Here is a 23,979-nt window from a genome sequence, read left to right as displayed (position 1 = left end):
AACTGAAGATGTGTGCAAATACTCCAGCTTTGTCATTTGCACAAATGTACTGGGACCCCCATCATTGAATATGGGGGTATTTGTAGAGCGTCTTCCACTGTTGTTTAATTCGCCATCATTTCTTTCTACTAGATGTGACAAGGACTGCAGAGCTTTGATATAATCCACTGGTCCTGGGACTGCTTAGCTTTTTCTACAGCCTGCTGCATCTGCTGTTTAACATACATCCAGTCCAAAGTCATAGCTTCACCAGGTTCGGCGCATTTTTAGGTAAATTTGGTGCTGCTCCTGGCATGCTCTTCTAAAATACTCTTTCAACTTCTGTTGATCCCTGGTTTGTGGTAAAGGTACAATGAGGGGTGTGTCAGGCCATGAGGTTACAGATTGTGGTGGAGTGGAATACAATTCTGTTGCTGATGATGACTCTCAGTACTTCATGGATATCCAGTGTTGAGATGCGAGATCTATTCATGATCTATCCCATTGAGCATGGTAGTAGTGCCACATGATGCGATGGTATCCCCTCTATAAAGACAGAACTTTTATCTCATAAAATCATAGAATTCCTACAATGCAGAAGGAGGCCATTTGGGCCATTGAGTCTGCACCGACTCCCTGGAAAGTGCACCCTACCTAGGCCCACTCCCCTTCCATGTCCCCACAACTTAACCTGCACATCTTTGGACTGTGGGAGGAAACTGGAGCGCCCAGAGGAAGCCCAAGCAGACATAGGGAGGGAGTGCAAACTCCACACAGACAGTCAACGCAAGGCTGGAATTGAACCTGGGTCCCTGGCGCTGAGGCAGCAGTGCTAACCACTGTGCCACAAGTTGTGTGAGGTGGTGGCTCCTAACATTACTGTCATGGACAGGTAGATTGGTGAGGGTCAGGTCAAGTAGGTTTTTCCCTTATTGGTTCTCTCACCGCCTGTCACAGGCCCAGTCTGGTAGGTAAACCCTTCAGGACTCAGCTATCTCGGTTCGTAATAATGCTGCCAAGTCATTCTGGGTGATGGCTATTGAAGTCCCCCACCCAAAGTATAATTTGTGCCATGGCTACCTTCAGAGATTCTTCGAAGTGGCATTCAGCATGGAAGTGTACTGATTCATGAGCTGAAAGAGAATAGTAGGTAGCAATCAGTGGGAGGACCCGTTTGACCTTTTGCTATGAGTCTTCATGGGATCTGGAGTCAACGTTGAATGGTTTGGAATCAATGTTGAGGACTCCCAGGACAACATCTGCTGATTGATTGTAGACCACAGTACTGTCAACTTCGCTCCACCTGTGGGGCAGGACATACACAAGACTAATGATGGAGGAGTTTGAGACATTAGCTGAAATGTAGGTTTCTGCCAGTATAATAGTGTCATACTGTTGCTTAACTCGTTCTTCAATTTTGGCACAAGTTCCCAGATATTAGTGAGGATGGCTTTCCACGATTGACTGGGTTGGGCATGCCTTTGAAGTATCTGATTCCAATGCCTAAGTCATTGCCACGTGGTCCACGCTCTTTTAATCTTCTTAAAAGATTGTCCCGGAGGACTGGAGAATAGCCAATGTTGTTCCTCTGTTTAAGAAGGGTAGCAAGGATAATCCAGGGAACTACAGGCCGGCGAGCCTTACTTCAGTGGTAGGGAAATTACTGGAGAGAATTCTTCGAGACAGGATCTACTCTCATTTGGAAGCAAATGGGCATATTAGTGCGAGGCAGCATGGTTTTGTGAAGGGGAGGTCATGTCTCACTAACTTGATAGAGCTTTTCGAGGAGGTCACTAAGATGATTGATGCAGGTAGGGCAGTGGATGTTGTCTATATGGACTTCAGTAAGGCCTTTGACAAGGTCCCTCATGGTAGACTAGTACAAAAGGTGAAGTCACACGGGATCAGGGGTGAGCTGGCAAGCCCAAATGGCTGGATACAGAACTGGCTAGGTCATAGAAGGCAGAGAGTAGCAATGGAAGAATCCTTTCTAATTGGAGGGCTGTGACCAGTGGTGTTCCACAGGGATCAGTGCTGGGACCTTTGCTGTTTGTAGGATATATAAATGATTTGGAGGAAAATGTAACTGGTCTGATTAGTAAGTTTGCAGACGACACAAAGGTTGGTGGAATTGCGGATAGCGATGAGGACTGTCAGAGGATACAGCAGGATTTAGATTGTTTGGAGACTTGGGCGGAGAGATGGCAGATGGAGTTTAATCCGGACAAATGTGAGGTAATGCATTTTGGAAGGTCTAATGCAGGTAGGGAATATAAAGTGAATGGTAGAACCCTCAAGAGTATTGAAAGTCAAAGAGATCTAGGAGTACAGGTCCACAGGTCACTGAAAGGGGCAACACAGGTGGAGAAGGTAGTCAAGAAGGCATACGGCATGCATGCCTTCATTGGCCGGGGCATTGAGTATAAGAATTGGCAAGTCATGTTGCAGCTGTATAGAACCTTAGTTAGGCCACACTTGGAGTACAGTGTTCAATTCTGGTCGCCACACTACCAGAAGGATGTGGAGGCTTTAGAGAGGGTGCAGAAGAGATTTACCAGAATATTGCCTGGTATGGAGGGCATTAGCTATGAGGAGCGGTTGAATAAACTCGGTTTCTTCTCACTGGAACAAAGGAGGTTGAGGGGTGACCTGATAGAGGTCTACAAAATTATGAGGGGCATAGACAGAGTGGATAGTCAGAGGCTTTTCCCCGGGGTAGAGGGGTCAATTACTAGGGGGCATAGGTTTAAGGTGAGAGGGGCAAGGTTTAGAGTAGATGTACGAGGCAAGTTTTTTACGCAGAGGGTAGTGGGTGCCTGGAATTCGCTACTGGAGGAGGTGGTGGAAGCAGAGACAATAGTGCCATTTAAGGGGCATCTTGATAAATACATGAATAGGATGGGAATAGAGGGATACGGACCCAGGAAGTGTAGAAGATTGTAGTTTAGTCGGGCAGCATGGTCAGCACGGGCTTGGAGGGCCGAAGGGCCTGTTCCTGTGCTGTACATTTCTTTGTTCTTTGTAAACTTTCCATAGTGGTTTGAAAGACTGAATAGCCTGCTGGGCCATCTCAGAAGGCAGTTAAGAATTCAAACTCAAGACAACTCTGAATCAACAACAAAACTATTTTCATAAAACAGTAATTCCTATAAAATTCCAGCCAATGTAGTTGGGCCACAGTATAGAAAGATGGTGGTTTAGTGGTAATTCCACTGTACTAGTAATCCAGAGATCCAGTGAGATGTTCTGGGGACATGGGTTGAATTCCCACCACAGCAGCTGGTGGGATTTAAATTCAATTAATAAATCTGGAATTGAAAATTAGTCTCAGTAATGTTGACTATCATTGATTTTCGTAAAACCCATCTGGTTAACTAGTGTTCTTTATGATGTGGAGATGCAGGCATTGGACTGGGGTGAGCACAGTAAGAAGTCTTACAACACAAGGTTAAAGTCCAACAGGTTTATTTGGAATCACGAGCTTTCGGGGCGTAGCTCCTTCATCAGGTGAGTGAAGAGGTAGGTTACACAAGCACAGCATATATAGGCAAAGACAATGATGCAAGGTGATACTTTAAATGCGAGTCTTTGCAGGTAATTAAGTATTTACAGGTCCAGACGGTGTGACTGGAGAGAGGGATAATCACAGGTTAAAGAGGTGTGAATTGTCTCAAGCCAAGATGAAATGAAATGAAAATCGCTTATTGTCACAAGTAGGCTTCAAATGAAGTTTCTGTGAAAAGCCCCTAGTCGCCACATTCCGGCGCCTGTTCGGGGAGGCTGTTACGGGAATCGGACCGTGCTGCTGGCCTGCTTTGGTCTGCTTTCAAAGCCAGCAATTTAGCCCTGTGCTAAACAGCCCCAGTTCTAGGCTTGTGATTCCAAACAAACCTGTTGGACTTTAACCTGGTGTTGTAAGACTTCTTACAATGTCCTTTATGGAGGAGATCTGCCGTACTTATCTGGTTTGGCCTACATGCAACTCTAGATTCACAAGCAATATGGTTGTCTTTAAAACACCCTCTGAAATAGTGCGGCAACCCCTCAATTCAAGGACAATTAGGGTTGGGCAACAAATGCTGGCCTTGCCAGTGATGCCCACATCCCATAAAGAATAAGAAAAAAAATTAAATCAGTGCAGTTCACTACATCTAAGCCAATGACTATTCTGGCCATTCATTCCATAAATCTAAACGTTTGCATACAGGAGACCTACAAATGCTTTGGTTATGACCAGATCCTTGAAGATGCACTTTGAGGGAGAAAAGAGTACAGGTAAGAGACAGCACATTAATATTTCATACTGGATACATTTACATTAAAAACTTTCTCCAACATAATTTGTCACCCAAATCATTGGATGATGAGTAAAAGGTGAAAAGAAAAGTACTACCATGCCTTGTCAAGCTCAAGTATTTAAAAAAATCAAGTTGCACTTTATGAATAATGTTTTAAAGGGAGGAGTAAGACTACAGCCTTTCTTTGACATTTCTCACACTGGGAAACCACAAGCAATAAGGACCTACACAGTGGCTTCAGTCTTCGTTTCACTGAATCAATAAGCAGCAACTTCATTTTTAAACCTGGTTTGTTGTTTGATTTTAGATGTAATCACAAAAGAATAAATATTAACTTCTTCACCACCACTTCCAACTTGGTAGTTCCATATTTGGTTACTGGTTATGTCTGCAAAAGGCATTATTACTACAAGGCAGCATTGTACGATAATTATTTCATTTTTCCTACCTGGCTCTATAAGTCGCAGCAATCCTTCGTGTTGAGCCACCTTGGCCTTCCAGTTTTTTGTCTTGTTAGTTGCCATCTCTAATTTTTTCGTCACTTCCTGATACAAAATGATATAGAATTGAAATAGTTGGTTGCACCATTATATCATATAGCTTCAATTGCTACGTTTACCTCCAAGATTTCTTCCCATCGCTACCTCTCCTGAAAATTTCACTTCTTGTTGGCTGAGGGTTGCACAGGTATTCAGCAACACTTTTAATCACTCTTGTGATTACTAATTATAAGCAAGTCTTGACAGGCAATGTTGATGGACCTTTATTTTTGGAATTTAGCAATGTTACTTGTTCAGGGAGAGGTTTAGCATGGATCTTGGAAGCTACATCATATTCCAGGCTGATAGGAAAGGGAAGTTGCAGATGGGCAATTGTTTGCAAAGGAAAGAGGGTTGAGTTACAAATCAGGAGTACATTTAGCCTTCTATGTCTAAACTAGAGCAACCAAAATGAATCCCATTAAGCTGTTCTCTCCCTATTGACTTTCTATTATCATCTGCTTCAAATATTCATCCAATTTTTCCTTAAACTGAACAAGGATTTGTAATTCGCTACCTGCAAGTTCCCCTCAAAGCCACACACCATCCTGACTTGGGACTGTATAATTGTCCCTTCATTGACACAGGGAACTCTCTTGCAAACAACACTGCAGGTGTACCTCCACCAGATAAACTTCAGTTCAAGGCGGCAGTTCATCACCACCATCCTAAGGGGAATTAGGCATGGCCAACAGGGAGTTGGGAAGATGTATAATTTGAAGGGAATTCTAAGAAATATTGTTTATGATCTGTCCTCTTCAATATCTATGCAGAAGCAATCTTTAAAGAATGTTTAAAGATTGGTGGGGTTGGGGAGAAGGGGCTTGCAGATGAATGATAACATCAGTTGGATTTGCAGAGGACAAAGCAAAGTAGCAAACACAGAAAAAGATGACAAGAACTAGCAGATAGGCTAGTAATAGCAGCTATGAACTTTGGAATGAAAGTGAACAATGCCAAAACCAAAGTCATGCATATTTAAAATTATCAGGAAATATTCATATATTCACTAGAGCAGTTGCATGAATTCAAGTATTTAGGAAGCATAGAATTTACAGATAGAAGATGCAACAAGGAAATAAGAACAATGATAGTCATGGGAAAGACTGCATTTAATAAGAGACAGTAACAAAATAAACAACTCAATAAGTCACTTGTAAAACGTAGGGTTTGGAGTGTTATTTGGTATGGTTGTGAGACTTGGACCTAATGCAAAGAGGAAAGCAACTTGCTAAACATCTAGTTCATAATTCATGGGCGGAATTCTCCGGTCGCCGACGTCAAAATCACGTTCGGCGATCAGCCAGAGAATCCCCGTTCATGACCAAATCAGGGACGGCGCAGCTTTCGCGAAGCTCTGCCCCCTCCAAAGCAGCGTACTTAGAGAGTACACCGTGCGCCGTACCGACGGCCTCAGGACATTGCCTGAGACCTGCCTCCCGATGCTCCACCCCCAACCGATCGAGTTCCCGACGGTGTGGGTCTCTCATGGTCTCACCCATCGGGAACCCGACATGGCAGCTGCGGACTCAGTCCAGCACTGCCGCAGTCGGGGGAGGGCCGATCCGCAGGCAGTGCGGCTTTATAAGGGGCTGGGGGCACTGTTGGGGAGTGGTCAGAGGCTCGCGAGCTGGCCAAAGGGGGGGCACTATTTCGCAGGCTGGGTCCGCGAGCGGCCGACGTCATGTTGCATGGCGTGGCAGCTGCAGGCCGCTCACAGATCCGGCAATTCTGTGGGCCGTATCGGCAGCTAGGGCTGGGTGCTCTACGCTGCCGGCATGCTAGCCCCCAGCTACAGGGAGGATCGGTGGCCGTTTTGCACCGGATTTTCGGGCGTAAATCGCCACCGTTTCCACGCTGGCATGAGGACATAGCCTCATAATCGGAGAGTCCAGCCCCATATGTTTTAGAATATGATTTTTGGTTTTAGGAACCTAAAACCTTTAGGTTGGAGATTAAAGTGTATATTTTAGATTAATGGAAAGTTATGGGTTAGGAAACTGGTAAACAACATCAATATAGAGGCAAATCAAACATGCCTAGGTTTAATTAACCTGTATTTATCTTACAAAGTCAGTTTGATAGTGAACAAACTAAGCAATGGGGACACATTTCTGGACCTCTTGGTAGATCCAGGGTGTCTACAGTTTTCTCCATAAAATTAGTTAGAAGCTAGCAATTCTAGGGGAAAAGGCGGTAAAGCTCCAGTAGAGATAAACATTATTCATAATAGTTGCAGAATCAAAAAGTTGTGTAGAAGGTAAAACTAATTAACTTGCTTTTCAGTTTGAATATCCCAAAGCATGTCATATTGTCATGGAGTTGGGCTTTGGGGGTTAGAAGACTATTTTGTTTAATTATCTGGATTTTGCGCACATAAAGGTAAAAGGATATTTGGATTGGGTCACTTGGATTGCAAAAATCAAATTGGCAGAGGTAGCCATGAGGACGAATTCATAGAGTGCGTCCAAGACAGTTTCCTAAAACAACATGTTGCAGTCCCAACCAGAGATCATGCTATTTTGGAACTGGTAATGTGTAATGATGCATATTTAAAAATAATCTCAAAGTTAAAGATTCCCTAGGAAACAGTGACCATAACATGGTAGAATTTAGCATTCAATTTGAGAATGAGAAACTTGGGTCAGAAACAATAGTGCTAAACTTTCAGAAAGGGTGATTACAAAGGAACAAGGTCAGAGTTGGTTGGAATAGACAGGGAAAGGTGTTCAGCAGAAAAGATGGCTAATTAGCAATGGCACACATTTATGAAAATAGCTCATGACTCACAACAATGATATATCTTAATGAGGAAGAAGGATTCTAGGAAGGAGATAAATCAACAACGGTTAACCAAAGATGCTGAGGATAGTATTAAACTGAAATAAAATACATACAATATGGCAAGGATTGGAGATAAGCCAGGAAATTGGAAACATTTTAAAAACCAACAAAAGATGACCAAAAAAAGGCAGAAAATATCATGTTAAATTAGCATGCAAGTTCCGCAGTTAACAGGGAAGGCAAATGGAATGTTGGCTGTTATTTCAAAGGGAATGGAATATAAAAATAGGAAGTTTTGCTAAAACTATACAAGACCACACCTCAAATACTGTGAACAGTTTTGGTCCCATTATCCAAGGAAATATACACTAGCTTTGGAGGCAGTCCAGAGAAGGTTCACTAGGTTGATCCCAGGTATGGGGAGATTTTCATTTGAGGAGAGGTTGAGGAGGTTGAGCCTCATTGAAGTTTAGAAGAATGAGATGCAACCTCATTGAGACATATAGGATTCTTAGGAGGCCTGACTGGAAGATGCCGAGACGTTGTTTCCCCTTGTGGAAGAGGCTAGGATCAGAGGGCAAAATTTCAGAGTAAGGGGTCACCCATTTAAGATCGAATTGTTTCTCTAGAGGGTAGCGAATTTGTAGAATTCTTTACTGCAGAGAGCTGTAGAGGTTAGGTTGTTAAGTATGTTCATGGCTGAGATAGCCGGATTTTTAATCAATGTGGGAATCACAGATTATGGGGATAAGGTGGAAAATTGGAGTTGGGGATTATCATATTAGATCAGTCATGAACTCATTGAATGGTGAAGTAGACCTGTTGGGCTGAATGGTGCACTTCTGGTCCTATGTCTTATGGTAGAAGGTAGTTTGGAATTCATGAGAGGAAAAGCAGCAGGAAGATTTGTCCATCTTGCAGCGAGAGGAAGAAGTCTTCAGTGGTCCTCACAGAGCTTTGTGGCTGAAAGCAGTCAGTCAGCTTGGAATAAGCAGAGAGGAAGTATCTGCCAGGACTTGGGAATCTGCAGTTGTGCAGTTAGCAGCTATAGAGGTTGGGGGCGATTCTCCGAGTCCCGTGCCGGGCCGGAGAATCGCCGCAACCGTACCACGACGCCCCGACGCCGGCGCGCGATTCTATGAGGTGCGGAGAATCGGCGCCATTTGCGTCGCCACGTGCGACGCGGCACCGGCCGCGGGCGGCTGGAATCTGCGGGGCCGCCGATTCTGTGGCCCGGATGGGCCGAGCGGATACGACAGAGTCCCGCCGGCGCCGTTCACCCCTGGTCGCTGCCGGCGGGAACTCTGCGCAAAGGGTCAGGAGGGGGGGGCAGCCTGTGGGGCGGGAGAAAGCGATCCTTCACCAGGGGGGGGGGCCTCCGATGGGGTCTGGCCCGCGATCGGGGCCCACCGATCAGCGGGCCGGCCTGTCCCCCCCGGGCCTACTTTGTTGCGCGGCTGGCCCCTGAACACCGACGCCATGTTGAGTCGGGGCCGGCGCGCTGAAGAAGTCCCCCGCGCATGCGCAGGTTGGCGCAGCGCCCATTTGGCGCCGGGAAGGGAGGCTGGTGCGGCGTGAACCGCTCCAGCGCCGTGCTGGCCCCCTGTGGGAGACAGAATCGGTCGTACTTGGGTCCGTTTTGCGCCATCGTGAACACTTGGTCTCCATTTTGGAGAATTGCCCCCGTTGTGAGAGCACAGATCGATTAAAAACCAGGCAATATTCCTGACATTTAAATCCTGAAGCAAGAAGACAGTGAAGCCAATGCTTGAATTGGAAAGGTCCACAGATAAGATGTCTTATTATTTAAGGAAAACTGGAGGATAGCAAAAAGCTGCCATAAATCTTGGGCCTTTCAGAAAGCTGAAACATTGGGGGTTTAATAAAGACACGGGGAGTCCACGACCTACCAGCCATGTTGCTCTCCGATAGGAGTGCATTTTGGCCGGTAGATCCTGGGTGAAGCCTTCCCGACAACCACGACGCCTCACGGTATCTACCCAAGTCCGGCGAGGCCTCGGGGTCAGGTGCTCGCCCACAATTTGTGGGACCAAGCCGCGCTCGCTCAGGTAGAGTATAAACCTCTTAGTCACGCCTACCCGGTATTTACTAGCGTCCCGGGGTTTACCGGCCTCCCCAGGGAGACCACAGCTGGGCGCCGTTCAGTACTGGTGCAGGCAAACATGGATGAGATGGAACGGCACCCGTGGGGTCTCCCAGGCAATTGGAGGCCCCTGGGTAGTCAACGACAGAGCAGGGGGGCTCCCTGGCCCTGCCCCCGGAATGCTGGCACCTTGACAGTGCCAGGCTGGCACCTTGGCACTGGCATCCTCGTCCTGCCAAAGAGCCTTGGTGACACTGCCAAGATGGCAGGAGCACTGCCAGGGTGGCAATGCACAAGTGCCTGGGTGCCAGGGTGGCACTGCCTAGGGTCAGAGCAAGGGGGGCCATGTCCAGGAAAGGCGGGTAGCGGGGGATGCAGGGCAGGTAAGAAGGGGCCTCTGGGAGGTTGAGGGATTGGCACGTAGGGGTCCCAGAAAGGTGTAATCTGTAAGGGGATGTGGGGGTCCTGAAATGGGATTCCCCTCAGGGACCCCAAAGTGGGATGTCCTCACTTTGAGGGGGGTGGTGAGATAATACCCATTTGTGATGGGGGTGACATTGATTGCCTATGGATGGGAATGTGGGGGACCCACAAGCCCACTTCGAGCTCGTGGCACCCTTTCAAAATGGTGGCACGATCTCTGAGTTCAGCTCCCCAGTGATGAAAAAACTGTGAACTGTGGACTAAACCGTGGGAAATGTTAGAGGTCAGGCTTCTGGGGCACAATCTGGTGAGCACCACACAGCTGCTGGTGTACATCAGGTGGAGGCAGGAACCCCCAGGAGAGACAGCAGTCGGAGGGCTGCTGGATCCCAAGACCCAGCTGGGTGCCAGCCTGATGCTGAGTCTCTGGTACAGAGCTGAAGGAGACGATAAGGAGCGGCGGGACATTCAGAGGAAGATGTCAGTGTCACTCCGGCAGATCCATAGCCGATTGGAGGAGTCCCAGAGGCCAAGGGCGCAGGCGATGTTGCCGTCAATGCGTGGCACCGAGGCCAACATGATTAGGGTGGCAACCGCAGTGGAGAGCCTGGTGCATGACATCGGCACCATGGGTGAAGGTATCCAAGGCATTGTGCAGTCGGTGATGGCCATGGCTGAGGGTCTCGGCAGAATGTCTGACTCGTTGGGGGAAGTGACCAGTACCAGGCTGACCTTGATGAGGTTCTGAGGGACTTGACCCGCTCTCAGATGGGAATGGCCGAGGCACTGCGCAGTTTGTCCCAGTTGCAGGTGGGCATTGCCGAGACACTGCAGAGCATGGCCCAATCACTGATAGCATCGCCGAGTGCATCGACACTATGGTGCAGACCTTGGGGAACCACCAGAGCCAGCTGATGCAGGGGCAGCCATGGCTCGAACCAGCTGCTCCTCCGATCCAAGGCGAACCCCAGGGCCCTATGGGTACCAAGCGGGAGGAGGGGGCGCCATGTGCCAACCCGGACCAGTCCCATGGAGTGACGATGGTGGCCACCAGCTCACCCCCATGTTCCACCCCTCTGATGAGGCCACGTCTCACAGCCAGCACACGGACAGGGTGGCACAGCTGTCCCCAAAGCCCCCAGAGGATTCCTGCCAGGGGCATCAAAGGCAACGGGACGAGGTAAGCAGCCTGGCTGCCACCACCTCAGATATGCATCCTGGGGACACACCTAGACATAGCGGTAGAGATAGGAGGACCGAGCACATTGAGGATCACTGAGGGCACCAGGGGAGGGGTGGGAAGGTGGGTGAGGGGGCGGGGGGTGGAAGAGGGGGTAGCACCATCGGGAGCGTGGGAACTTGTATTACACATTAAACACCCTTGTGCACAACCAGTATGATGCCTCTGTCACATTCTTCCGCAAAGGCGGCTCAACCTCCATACCCTCAGCCCACCTCTCCAGACATCGCACCCTCCCCATGGCACTCACCCACCCTCCGGCCATGGACATGTCCCCGGAGCTGTGTCTCATCCCCTGGGTGTTAGAATGTTGGCTGCTGCATGTATGGTGTTGCCACCCACAGTGATCAAGCACAGTGTCCATGCATCAAAGTGTGATTGGGATGCTAGGCATTGAGCCCTATATGCTGCATGGCCCGCCCATCCTCGGGAATCCACTTGGGTTGTGTGAAGTGCTGACTTAACCAATATTGCCAATTCCCGATTAGCAATAGGCTTCAGCCACACGGCCAGAGGCCTCGGCAGCCGGTGGGGGTTATGGGTGGTCAGTGGGGCAGACGGGTAGGGACAAGAGTTGCCCCGGAACAGGTACACACGATTCAGGGGCTGGCATGGTGGTGCTGCGTGTGGTTGCCCCCTCAGCACCTGACCCCCACACTCCCATGGCGGCCCACCCCTATGGAGGGTCCCCCACCTGCAGCCATCACTGAGGTGGCAAGACCAGCGCCCCCGATCTCTTTGCTTGTGAGAAAAGATGGCTAATCACCTCCCTGGCTCCCCAGGTTCACATTTTTCAAAAGGAGTATTAATCGGCGGCATCGTGACCACTTGCTGGGGAGGCCGCTGAATGACAGGAGGCTACAGAACATGGGGTGGCTCCCGTTAATTGTATGGAAATAGGACTTAAGTGGTAATAATTGGTTTCTCACCACTCTACGGCGAGATCCCGATTTCATGTAGGGCCGATTGCATTGCAAACTGTTTGGTGCCTGGTGCGATTCTCATTTTCTGCCTCTCCCGTTATTCACCGGCCTCGTTTCGCTCGAGCGAGAGAATCTAACGAGGCCAGAGAATCATGCCCTTAGAAACCTCTCCGTTAAATCGCGCCCAAAGTTTTATTTACACAAATGATATGTACACTATCCAGTAGATTCCTACCGGGTTTCCTGTCCAGGTTGGTGCCTCACTAGCCAACCTTATGTACATGGGTTATTTGAGCTGCCCCGCCCCTGGCGGGAGAGCTCCTACTCCGCAAGGAGCGTGGGGACGACAAGCATTCCCACCCTGTAGGTTCCGTGCGGGATACTACATGGGGAATTCAAGTTCATGCTGGAAAGGATGTGGTATAATTTTGGGTTGGTCCCTAAAGATTCTTGTTAGATAAACAGGAACCCTAGAGGAGAAGTAAAAGGAGAACTGAGTTTATAGCCTAAGTCTTTGTAAATGATAGTGTTAAGTTAGTGTTGCGAGTATTGTTTACTTTTTTCTTATTTTATAAAGTTTGTTTCTGTTTTAATAAAAACATGCAATCTTGTGGTGCCAGTTAATCTCTGGGTGTTCAGATTTCTCTTTAAATGCTCACGGTCTCTAAAAGGATGGTAACACATTGAAATGTGGGTTTGGAGGACATTGGTAAGGATCAGCTGGACAGATAAAGCAACAAATGGAGAAAAGTGAACCACCAAAGAAACTTGCTGAATGTTATTAACAAAAGGCAGAGAGACCGAAAGGGCACAACTTAAGAGACATTATGTCGGGAAGATTTCAAAGGAAAAGATGAAGAGAAAAGAAGAGATGGCTTGAAAATGAAAAGAGGCTTTTGGAGAATGAAAAGACTGACACTGGACAGAGGAATACGGAGCAGCTGTATTGCTGCTAGTGTTCGGGTTCAGAACATCTGCTAGAGACAGGAACTAACATTATCCTAAACTGTATTCTGTACTGATCCTTTAACAATTCTTATTGGATTCACAAAACAAATACGACAAAACTCAGCAATTGTTTCTATCGCTGGCAGGGTAAAATGTTTGTGTGGTGATTTTGATTGTTGTATGCATCCAACTTAACGACTAGCCAATGAGACTGCTGAAATGGGCACTGTATTAAAGGATGGGCAGTCTTTTTCAGATGTTATCCATTTCGCAAATTCAGTTCAGCACTTGTAGAGAAAGTATGAATCGGTGATCAAGAACAAGAAATAATATTTGAGGCGATTATGCAATCTCCCACCGAGAGTAAGTCTCTCATCCTGTGTATTACCCCGTATTGCTCAAGCGCTTGCTTCCTCTCCTGCTCAAGTTCGTCCAGTTGCTTCATCGCTGCCTCCAGTGCACGCTCCTTCATTGCTCTCTGGTTTTCCAGTTCCTGCTTTTCTGCTTCTGTCATTTCTATGGTTTGTTTCTGCTTTAAGTGCAGTCTCTCCAAATCTTCTCGTTTACTGCACTCCTCTTCCAGCAACCTGCAGTCAAGAAGCAAGATACTGACATGGTTAACAGGAGCTAAGTGTCTCAATGCTTTCTCTAGGTACAGAAATCAGTGAACATTGTTCCCCATTCCACCCCCCCCCCCCCCCCCCCCCCCCCGGCCCCCCATCCCCCTTCTTCGACCGTTATTTGAGAAAAATATGAGAGCATACTTGTGGACATCAGGAAAGAGACAGAAATATTTTTCCCTTAATCACATGGACGGCATGGTGGCACAGTGGTTAGCACCGTTGCTTCACAGCACCAGGGTCCCAGGTTTGATTCACGACTTGGGTCGCTGTCTGTGCGAAGTATGCAAATTCTCCCCGTGTCTGCGTGGGTTTCCTCCGGGTGCTCCGGTTTCCTCCCACAAGTCCCGAAAAATGAGCTGTTAGGTTAATTTGGACATTCTGAATTCTCCCTCTGTGTACCCGAACAGGTGCCGGATTGTGGCGACTAGGGGCTTTTCACAGTAACTTTATTGCAGTGTTAATGTAAGCCTACTTGTGACAATAAAGGTTATTTTTATGAAATCTGTTCCACTGGCTAACTAACTTATCTGTAGCTTCATTCCATTCAAGTGTCCTGGCTTCATGTCCTTGTCAGCAATAATCTACCAATCCAGTTTTTAAATCGAGTAATTAAATTGAGCTAACATCTCAGGCTTTTTTGGGGGGAAGTTTCACACCTCCACCACTCATTGTGTGAAGAAGTGTTTGCGGACGACCTGCGACCTGACTCTAATTTTAACAGTTATGTCCCCATGACCTTGAATCCCCCACCGGAGAAAAATGCTTCTATCTACCTTCTGACCTTCCCTTACCAGCCTCCTCGAATAGGCGCCGGAATGTGGCGACTAGGGGCTTTTCACAGTAACTTCATTGAAGCCTACTCGTGACAATAAGCGATTTTCATTTTCATTTTTCTTTTCACAATCCTAATAAATCACTTCAATGATGATTCTGGGGAATACAAGCCTAGTTTATGAGCTCTTCACCTTATCTAATCCTTGTAACCCTGGTAACATTGTCGTGAATCAGTGCTGCACTTCTTTCAAGGTGAAGGTGTGGTGCTGGAACTGTGCACAGGGTCCCTCACGTGCTCTGAACAGGGCTTTGTATAGCTGTAGCAAACCAACACTCCCATTATACACTCTAGTCCTCAACTGAGAACGGTTAACATTCCATTAGCCTTTTTGTTGTACCTGATCACATTTTAGTGATCCCATTGCTGTTTTTTTACCATGGCTGCCGAAATGACTTGCAGCTGGTTCAATAATTTTCAGATGGATCTCTGACTCTAAGCAATTTCTCGATGAATTTTTAAACTGGACCACACAGTGGTTTCCTCACCATGTGACAAGTTCAAAGACCTTCTTCCAAAAAGGGGTGGTGTTTATTGATTGGATCTCCTTTCTTGCTATTTGAATTTCACCCAGTCTTGGATTGGACGAGAGACCCTCATAAGATAATGAAGGTCATGGGAATCTTTTTTTTAATGTTTTATTCAAAGCATTTTCATATAAACAAACAAAAGCAGAACAACCAAACATCATTGTAAACAACCACACCCACTCCACCCCCCACTCCTCTAATATCAAGCTTCTTCTAACATCCTGCCTTCCCCATTTTAACCCCCGTAACCGCCCACTGACCCCTCAAACCTCCTTGAAGATATCCATAAACAGCTTCCACCTCCAGATGAGCCCATCCACCGACCCCCCTCAAGACGAACTTGACCTTCTCCATCCTCAGGAATTCTGCCAGGTCGCTCACCCACACCCCCAGCTTTCGGCAGCTCCGCCTCCCGCCACCTGACCAAAATCTGTCTCAGGGCCATCAGGGAGGCAAAGGTCAAGACATCGACCTTTGGACTCCTAGGTCTTCTGACACCACGAATATCGTCACCTCTGGACTCGGGGCCACCTCCATCCCCAGCACCACGGACATTATGGGGGCGATTCTCCGAGCCCCGCGGCGGGCCGGAGAATCGCCGCAGCCGCGCCATGACGCCCAGATGCCGGCGCGCGATTCTCCGAGGTGCGGTGAATTGGGCACGTTTGACGCGGCGCCAGCCGTGGGCCGAACGGCCGCGCGGATACAACAGAGTCCCGCCGGCGCCGTTCACCCCTGGTCGCAGCCGGTGGGAACTCTGCGCGAAGGGTCGGGGGCGGCCTGTGTGGGGGGGGGGGATCAGTCCCCAGGGGGGGCCTCCAATGGGGTCCGGCCTCTCCCCCCCCCCCCCCGGGCCTACTTTACTGCGCGGCCGGCCCCTGAACACCGACGCCATGTTGAGTCGGGGCCGGCGCGCTGAAGAAGACCCCCGCGCATGTGCGGGTTGGCGCGGCCCAACTGCGCATGTGCGGGTTGGCACAGTGCCCATTTGGCGCCGGGAAGGGAGGCTGGAGCGGCCTGGACTGCTCCAGCGCCGTGCTGGCCCCCTGTGGGGGACAGAATCGTCGTCCCCGTGCCCCTTTCTTGCTGTCGTGAAACGCGACGGCGTTCACGACGGCGCAAACTTAGTCTCCATTTTGGAGAATCGCCCCCTATATCCACAAACCCCTGCCAGAACCCCTTCAAGCATGGACACGCCCAGAACACGTGGACTCCCCGCACACCGCCCACGCCTATCCTCTACCACCTCAAAGAACCTACTCATCCTTCTTACTGTCATACGCACCCTATGTGTCACTTTAAACTGAATGAGGCTTAGCCTCGCACACGACGAGGGCGCATTCATCCTCCGCAAGGTCTCTGCCCATGTTTTGGCCTCCACCTCCCTTCCCAGCGTCACCCGACCCTCCAGGCTTGCCCTCGGATGTCCACCGTCATCGATCCCTTTCTAGCTGCGCCACACCAACCACACCCTCATCAACAATCCTCTCCCTCACACCCTCAAACAAAGAACCAGCCCCATCCCCTCCCCCCTTCTCCCCACACCTGCCTCCTGGCAACCCCCCACTTCACTCCCGTTAGCTAGCCCGCCCAGCTAGCATGGTGGCCCCCACCCAAAGCCTCCAGCCTCCCTACTTCCCTCATTTTCCCTCCCGCCCCAACCATACATCCCTAAAGAGTAACAAAAGGTGCCCTCACCATCGTTGTTCCTTCATGAAGAAACCTGCCCTCCAAAATACCCACCATCAAACACTTTAAAGAACACACAAACTCCTCTAAAGTTCAATGTCCTCGCACTCCTCTCAGTCCATCGTCCCTCACAACCTCCATCTGATGTGCCGAAGTAGTACTCTCGCTTCTGGAAAATTACCCACAGGCGGGCCGGGTACAACAATCTAAACCTCACCCCCTTTTTAAAGAGGGCAGCCTTAACCCATTAAAACCGGCCCTCCTCTTTGCCTGTTCTGCTCCCAGGTCTTGGTACACCCGCAGCTCGTTCCCTACCCAGGTACATTTCCTGGTCTGTCTCCCCATCGAAGGATCTTCTCCTTGTCCAGAAAGTGGTGCAACCGCACCACCATCACCCTCGGCAGCTCGCCCGCCTGCGGCCTCCTCATCAGTGCCCTGTGCGCTCGGTCAAACTCCAGGGACCGGTCAAAGGCCCACCCATCAATTTCCCCAGATTCTTTGCCACGTACACACCGGCCTCCGCACGTTCAATGACTTCAGGCATCCCGACAATCCGGAGGTTTCGCCTTCTGGAGCGATTCTCCAGATCCGCCACCTTTTCCCTCAGCCTCTTCTGGCTGTCTTGCATCACTCCCATCTCAGCCACCAACGAGGCCAACTGCTCCTCGTGCTCCCCCACCACCTCCTCCACTTTCTAGATCGGCAGGCTCTGGGACTCCAGCGTCTGCTCCACTCGCACAATCCCCGACTTAAGCAGTTCTACCACCTTGGCTAGGTCTTCATGGAATTTACCGTGCAGAAGGAGGCCATTCAGCCCTTCGAGTCTGCACAGGCCTTTGGAAAGCGCACCCTACTTAAGCCCCACACCTCCACCCTATCCCCTTTATCCCCATAACCCAGTAACCCAACCTAACCTTTTTCGACACTAAGGGCAATTTAGCGTGGCCACTCCGCCTAACCTGCACATCTTTGGACTGTGGGAGGAAACCGGAGCACCCGGAGGAAACCCACACAGACATGGGAAGAACGTGCAGAACCGCACAGACAGTGACCCAAGCTGGGAATCGAACCTGGGATCCTGGAGCTGTGAAGCAACTGTGTTAACCACCGTGCTACTGTGCTGCCCTGTCTTCCAGGGCCTCTTTGCTCTGCTGCTGAAACCTATCATTGAGGAACTCTACCAACTGCTCTGTCGACCACTGGGCTGGTAGAGCAACTCTTTTGCCCTCTGTCATCTTTTCTTGTGGCGCACGACGAAGATTCACCTGCTCCAGCAGCTCTTTCCTTCTTGCCCCACTCCTAGTCCGAGGATCCACCCATCATCCACACCAGAGGAGTAAAACCTTCCTCAGACACTCCTGCACCTCTTGCTCTCAAATACTTCACCCTTCGGGCGGGGAAAAGACCGAAAAATATCCACCTTGAGCGGGAGCCACCAACTGTGCGACCGCTCACTCCATGGTCGCCACCGGAAACCGCGAGGGCTCTTGTGGTCAGTGGGTGGTGTCCCTGCCCCTGAGCCAGAAGCTCTGAGTTAGAGTCTTACCCAAGGACTTGAGGGGCAAGGATGGTGCGTTCATAACATGGCCAAACAGGTTTGAGTATCAACCTACAAAATCCTTCCACTGGCAGATGCCAAGAGTGGGAGAGGCTCCTGGTCAGCCATGCTTGATGTGGAGTGATGCCCCTCAAGCTTTAAGTCTCTGGCGACAGGGTAGCAAACTATTCCGGGAAAGGTCTCGCTATGGGAACATATGAAAGTCTGTCTTGTGTACCATGAGGTGTGGGAAGGGAAACAACATGGGAACTTATGTACATTTGTCTAACACACATTGAGTTTTATGTTCCCTTTGTCCATGGTAAAACAGAGCAATGAGCTGGTGGGAATGCTAAAGTTCTCTTGTAGGTGGTCCATCTTTAAACAAAGGGCTGTGGGAATTCCCAGATGGCTATGAATGTTCATGTTTAATTAGATATTTGTGAGAGACTCAAGGCTGCCCTGAGCTCTGACGCTGAAAGGTCACATGATTTGCAGTGGCCATTTGAACAGACTGTGATCAGAAATTTCAAAGTATTGACTGAAAGTTGATAATATACTGGAACATGACATTTGCAATTTTCCAACCTTTTCTTGAATTGAGTGTGCTTTCGAAAATTTATAGCTGAAGCATCTTCAATTCCTCAGCTACTTCCTTTAAAATTTTGGTATGGAATTATTAGTTTCTTGGAGCTTTTCAGTCTTTAGTGACATTATTTTTTCTCATATGTTTTTTTGTTAATGTTAACTATTGTGAATTCCCGTCCTTGCTTCATTAACTTATCCATAATGTCAGATATATTATCCTCTTTGTCTACTGTGAAGATTATCACAAGGTCTAGTCTGCCATTTCCTTATTTTCATCTGTTTTTACAGCACCCATGTTATCCTTGACTACCCTTTTTCTTGAAGTATTACTGTAAAAACTGTGTGTTAATCTCAATATCCCTCAAGTTTCTTTCTGGGTTCCTTTATGCAGCAGCTCATAATATCCTCTTTGTTTTCCTTTGCTGTTCTTTATATCTTACCTAGTGGCCTATTCTTTGCACATTTTTATTCTTTTAGTTTTGTGTTATCTTTCACCTCTTTTGTCGACCACCCAGTGTCATGATATGCAGACACACACATAATAATATACAGACAAGCAGCGAATGGACACAGAGAACAGGACATGACCAATAAGCAGGCAGGACACTCAGGGGTGGGATCTGACTGTAAAAGACACGAGGCACTCACACTCCGCCTCTTTCCACTGATGAACATCTAGAGAGTCAGTCAAGGGTGTTGTTACAATCTCACACCTCCACCACGTGGCTAAGAGCTAGTCTGGTTCAGTCAGACAGAGTAACCACACTTAAGTTAGTAGAGAGTCAAACTCACAGAGAACTGTGCTAACTTGTGTTATTAGTTCAATAAACCTGATTGAACTAACTTGAAGGTCTGGAGTATCTTTTGATCTAAGCTGCATCCAGTTGCAGCCAGTGTTATACTAGTGACCTAACACGACACCCAGTATATTTGGTAAGTGGTGGGGAAAACTAGTCAGAGAGATTCAAGTCGATGAAGATAAAGGGGCTGTCTCCTCATGAGAAAAGGTTGAACAGGCTGGGCCTGTATCCAGTTCAGAAGGTTAAGAGCTGATCTTATTGAAACGTATAAGATCCTGAGGGGACTTGACAAAGTGGACTCCCATATGGGAGAGGTAGAGCTAGGGGCCACAGTTTAAAATTAAAGGGTCTCCCATTTAAGATGGAGATGAGGAGAATATTTTTCTCTCAGAGAACTGTCTGTCTGTGGAATTCTCTTCCCCAAGGAGCAGTGGAGACAGAGTCACTGAATATTCTTAAGGCTGGAGTAGGCAGATTCTTAACTCACAATGGAGTCAAAAGGTAAAGGCATAGACAGGAAAGTAGAGGTCACAGCCAGATCAGATATGATCTTGTAAAATGGCGGAGCAGGCTTGAAGGGCCGAATGGACTAATCCAGCTCCTAATTTGCATACCTGTATTTCCAGCATTTTATGTTTTACATCCTTCTGGACACTCGAATGTGGCTGCAGAGGGTGTTACCTATCCCTCCTAAATATTGAATTCCCTATAATTACTACAGTAATATTCTGCTACACCCGCCTTTCATTCATTTCTTTGAATAAGACATGATTCTCTGTAAAAGAAATTGCCATTGCAAATAACGGAAAGTTTAAAATATTCGATTACCTGGTCTGAAGTTTTCGGACGGATTCCTCCTCTTGTCGAGCCTGCCGCTCATCCTCAAGGGCTTCCTCAAGCCTCATATACATTTCTTCCAGTTCCTGAACACGTTGCAGGTTTTGTTGCAATTCAGAAGATTTCTGAGCTACTTTTGCCTCCATTTGCTCTCTGATCTGAAAACATCAGGGCACAGATAAGAATCTTGACCTTTCCGAATGAACAAGAACCGCACATGGAGAGCACAGGTGCTTGGACCTGGAGTGAGCATTAATGGGTCTTCACAGGAGGGAAATGTAGTGAAGCGGCAACATTCGGTATTACAGAGAGATAGGATGCAGGAACACAAATTAAACTCAAGTTATTCAGCTCAGCTGTGGTGTGGTCAGCAAAAGTCCAGTACTGACACACAGGGAGAGAAAGTTTAGCTTTAAGTGGAAGGTCTTGGATGGACAGAAAAAACAACTAGCACCTGTATTTATTCAGGAAGAGGCAAACACAGATTCTAAACTGAAGATTGATATATTGACCTTGCTTTCTATGGCCAAGACTATTTTCTTAGCGGCAGCATTACAAATAAATTATCTCCGTGTTCCTTTGTGACAAATGGAAAAATAAAAATAAAATCAGCCAGACTTCTCACACCTGACTATTACCGATCGCCAGAAAGCATGCACATTGTTCAGAAGTAACTTAGCTAAGCGGCACCTCATTTTTAACGGATAGATTCATTCAAATTTGCTTTAAGTACATTGTTTTAAAGAGTTTACTAATAAACAGTAAATTACTCAAGTACATTAATTTGTGGATTAAATATAGCAATAAATACAATTCAATCCTCCTGATTGGACTCCACTTTAAGTTCGGCAAGATACTGGAGGGTAGGAGATGCCTGCCGATGTACAACCCAACAGGAGTCAGCAGCACCTCCAGGAAAATCAGCTTTGGTAAGTTTAAAGCTCGAGTTGCTTTCGGGAAGGAGTTTTGAATCTGCTGCTTGGAGGTTGAACCAGAATCCCAGGGCAAGGACCAATCGCATTCAAGTGAGATCACAGTGTGTTGGGCCACGCCCTTGAAAGGGGTTTTGCTTTTATTGGATTTTGTATTGAATTGGAACAGCTAAGGGGGATTCATTAAGACTTACAAACATAGATTACTGCAGCAGTTGTGTGTTTTTTCATGTTTGTAATTGATGACAAATTCTTGCTAAGTGTTTTATATATGTTAACTACATTCTTATAATAAACTTTGTTTTGATAAAAGTGTCCAGGAAGTCTGATGAATCACACCTGAAGTGAAGGATCGTGTGCTCATCCTAGCCAAATTCAACATAAACGTTATAGGTCAAAAACACTTTGGAGTTTCTTAACCCTGGCCCATAACACAAGTGAGCCACGAAACCCACCTACTGAATCATGCAGTAGATTCCTTCCCCACATCTACCCATACGAACATATGAACTAAGAGTCGTAGGCCATTCGGTTCCTCGACCCTGCTCGGTCACTTGGCTGATCTGATTGAGGTCTCTGCTTTCCTTTCCACCCCCTCATACCCCTTTGACTCTCTTGTCAGACCAGAATCTATCTCACACAGCCTTAAAAATATTCATCAACCCTGCCTGCACTGCTCTCTGGGGAAAAGAATTCCAGAGGCAAACCACTCCCAGAGAAAACATTTCTTCTCAGCGGCCTTAAATGGGAGGTAAATTATTATAAAATTGTGCCCCCCCTAGTTCTCTCTCCCACCGTTTTCAGCATCCACCCTGCCAAGCCTCCTCATGATCTTATGTGTTTAAACAAAAATCACCTTTCATTCTTCTAAACTCCAATGGACACAGGCACAACCTGTCCAATGTTTCCCCATAGGATAACCCCTATCCCAGGAATGAGTTGAGTGAAATTTCTCTGAATTACATCTAATGCCATTAAATCCTTTCTTAAATAAGTTAAATCTGGGTGCCCGTTCAGTTGGCAGGACAGCTGGTTCATAATGAAGAGAGAGGTCAACATCGCGGGTTCAATCCCTGCACCGGCTGAGGTTATTCGTGAAGGCCCTGCCTTCTCAACCTTGCCCCTCGCCTGAGGTGTGGTGACCCTCAGGTTATATCACCACCAGTCAGCTCCCAAAGCAGCCTCTGATCATCAGAGACTATGGTGACTAAGTGTTAAAACTCTACACAGTACTCCAGGTGTGGACTCACCAACACCATGTACAACTATTAGCAGAACTTCCCGAGGTCTATACTCGATTCCCCTAGTAATAAATGCCAACATTCCATTTGCCTTGCTAATACTTGCTGTACCTGACATCTGGTTGCGGCTACGTGGCGAGCAGTTGCACACACGGTGGCTCCCGCCAGAGTACTTTCTTTTTGGTCCTTCTTTGCCGGTGTTTGGAGGGAAATTTCAATAGTTTGATGGGATAAGGTCCCCAAAAAAACATAAAGCCCAACAAGTATGCAACTCGGCAGCAGACGGGCAAAGAATCGTCGTTGGACTCAGAAGCCCCACAAGCCTCGTTGGCGGAGAAAATGGCAGAGGCTCCTGCTGTGGCTTGGACCTCTCTGTGGATGGCGGAGATGCTGGCAAGCTTTCTGGTGGATGAATTCAAGAAGCAGCAGCAGGTGGTCGCTGAGGACCTTGATAAGGGGCAAGGGGCTCTAACCCTCATCTGTGCGGCCTTGGAGAAGGCTGAGGAGCAGGTAAAGGAGCAAGGTGCGTTGATACAAAAGGTGGAGGTGGCACTCTCAGACCAGAGTGACCAGATTGTCTCCTTGAAGGTGGAGATGGCGTTGCTGGCTGAAGGGCACAAAGTGTTGAAGGCCAAGGTGGACGTTCTGGGAAACTGCTCCAGACGGCAAAATTGCCGGAGGGTTTGGAAGGCCCAAATCCTATATGTCCAAGATATTTGGGAAGGTGGTGGGGAGGGGGAATGCCATCCCCTCCCGAGTTGGACCGGGCCCATTGATCGCTAAGGCAGAAGCCCCAATCTGGGGAACCCCCCAAGGTGATCATCGTCAGGTTTTACAGGTACCAAGACAAGGAAATGGTCTTGAGGTGGGCGAAAGGCCATCGAGATGAGAGATGGGAGGGTCATGCCCTGAGGATATATCAAGACGTGGGAGCAGAACTGGCGAGGAAGCGTGCAGCATTCAACAAGACCAAGGTCGCATTGTACAAGAGCAATGTACGATTTGGTTTGGTGTACCTAGCTTGTCTTCGAGTGACGTTTATAGAGAGGCTGTTACTTTTATGTGCTGGGGGCGAACTAAATAATTGCTGATTGTTAGATGTATTTGTATCTGTATTTATTGCAGGATTTTT

The 23,979-nt window shown here is 47.9% G+C and overlaps 1 protein-coding gene across 2 annotated transcripts in view; it reads right to left on the bottom strand.

Annotated features, from left to right (window-relative positions):
• Nucleotides 1–23,979, bottom strand: part of LOC140384635 (switch-associated protein 70-like) — a 297,297-nt gene that overhangs the window by 5,512 nt on the left and 267,806 nt on the right. The window contains exons 9-12 of one of the 2 annotated variants that reach the window (XM_072466523.1): nucleotides 20,666–20,832; nucleotides 13,627–13,825; nucleotides 4,726–4,822; nucleotides 1,159–1,282 (exon numbers count right to left, since the gene is read on the bottom strand). In XM_072466523.1, coding sequence (XP_072322624.1) covers nucleotides 1,159–1,282; nucleotides 4,726–4,822; nucleotides 13,627–13,825; nucleotides 20,666–20,832 — 587 coding nt within the window. The remainder of the gene's footprint in view (nucleotides 1–1,158; nucleotides 1,283–4,725; nucleotides 4,823–13,626; nucleotides 13,826–20,665; nucleotides 20,833–23,979) is intronic. The other variant, XM_072466524.1, reaches the window with a different exon arrangement.

This window comes from Scyliorhinus torazame, chromosome 10, assembly GCF_047496885.1.
Source record: "Scyliorhinus torazame isolate Kashiwa2021f chromosome 10, sScyTor2.1, whole genome shotgun sequence".
Classification (NCBI taxonomy): Eukaryota; Metazoa; Chordata; class Chondrichthyes; order Carcharhiniformes; family Scyliorhinidae; genus Scyliorhinus; species Scyliorhinus torazame.
Note: the sequence above shows the minus strand (reverse complement) of the source record. Positions and strands in the feature narration are given on the sequence as shown.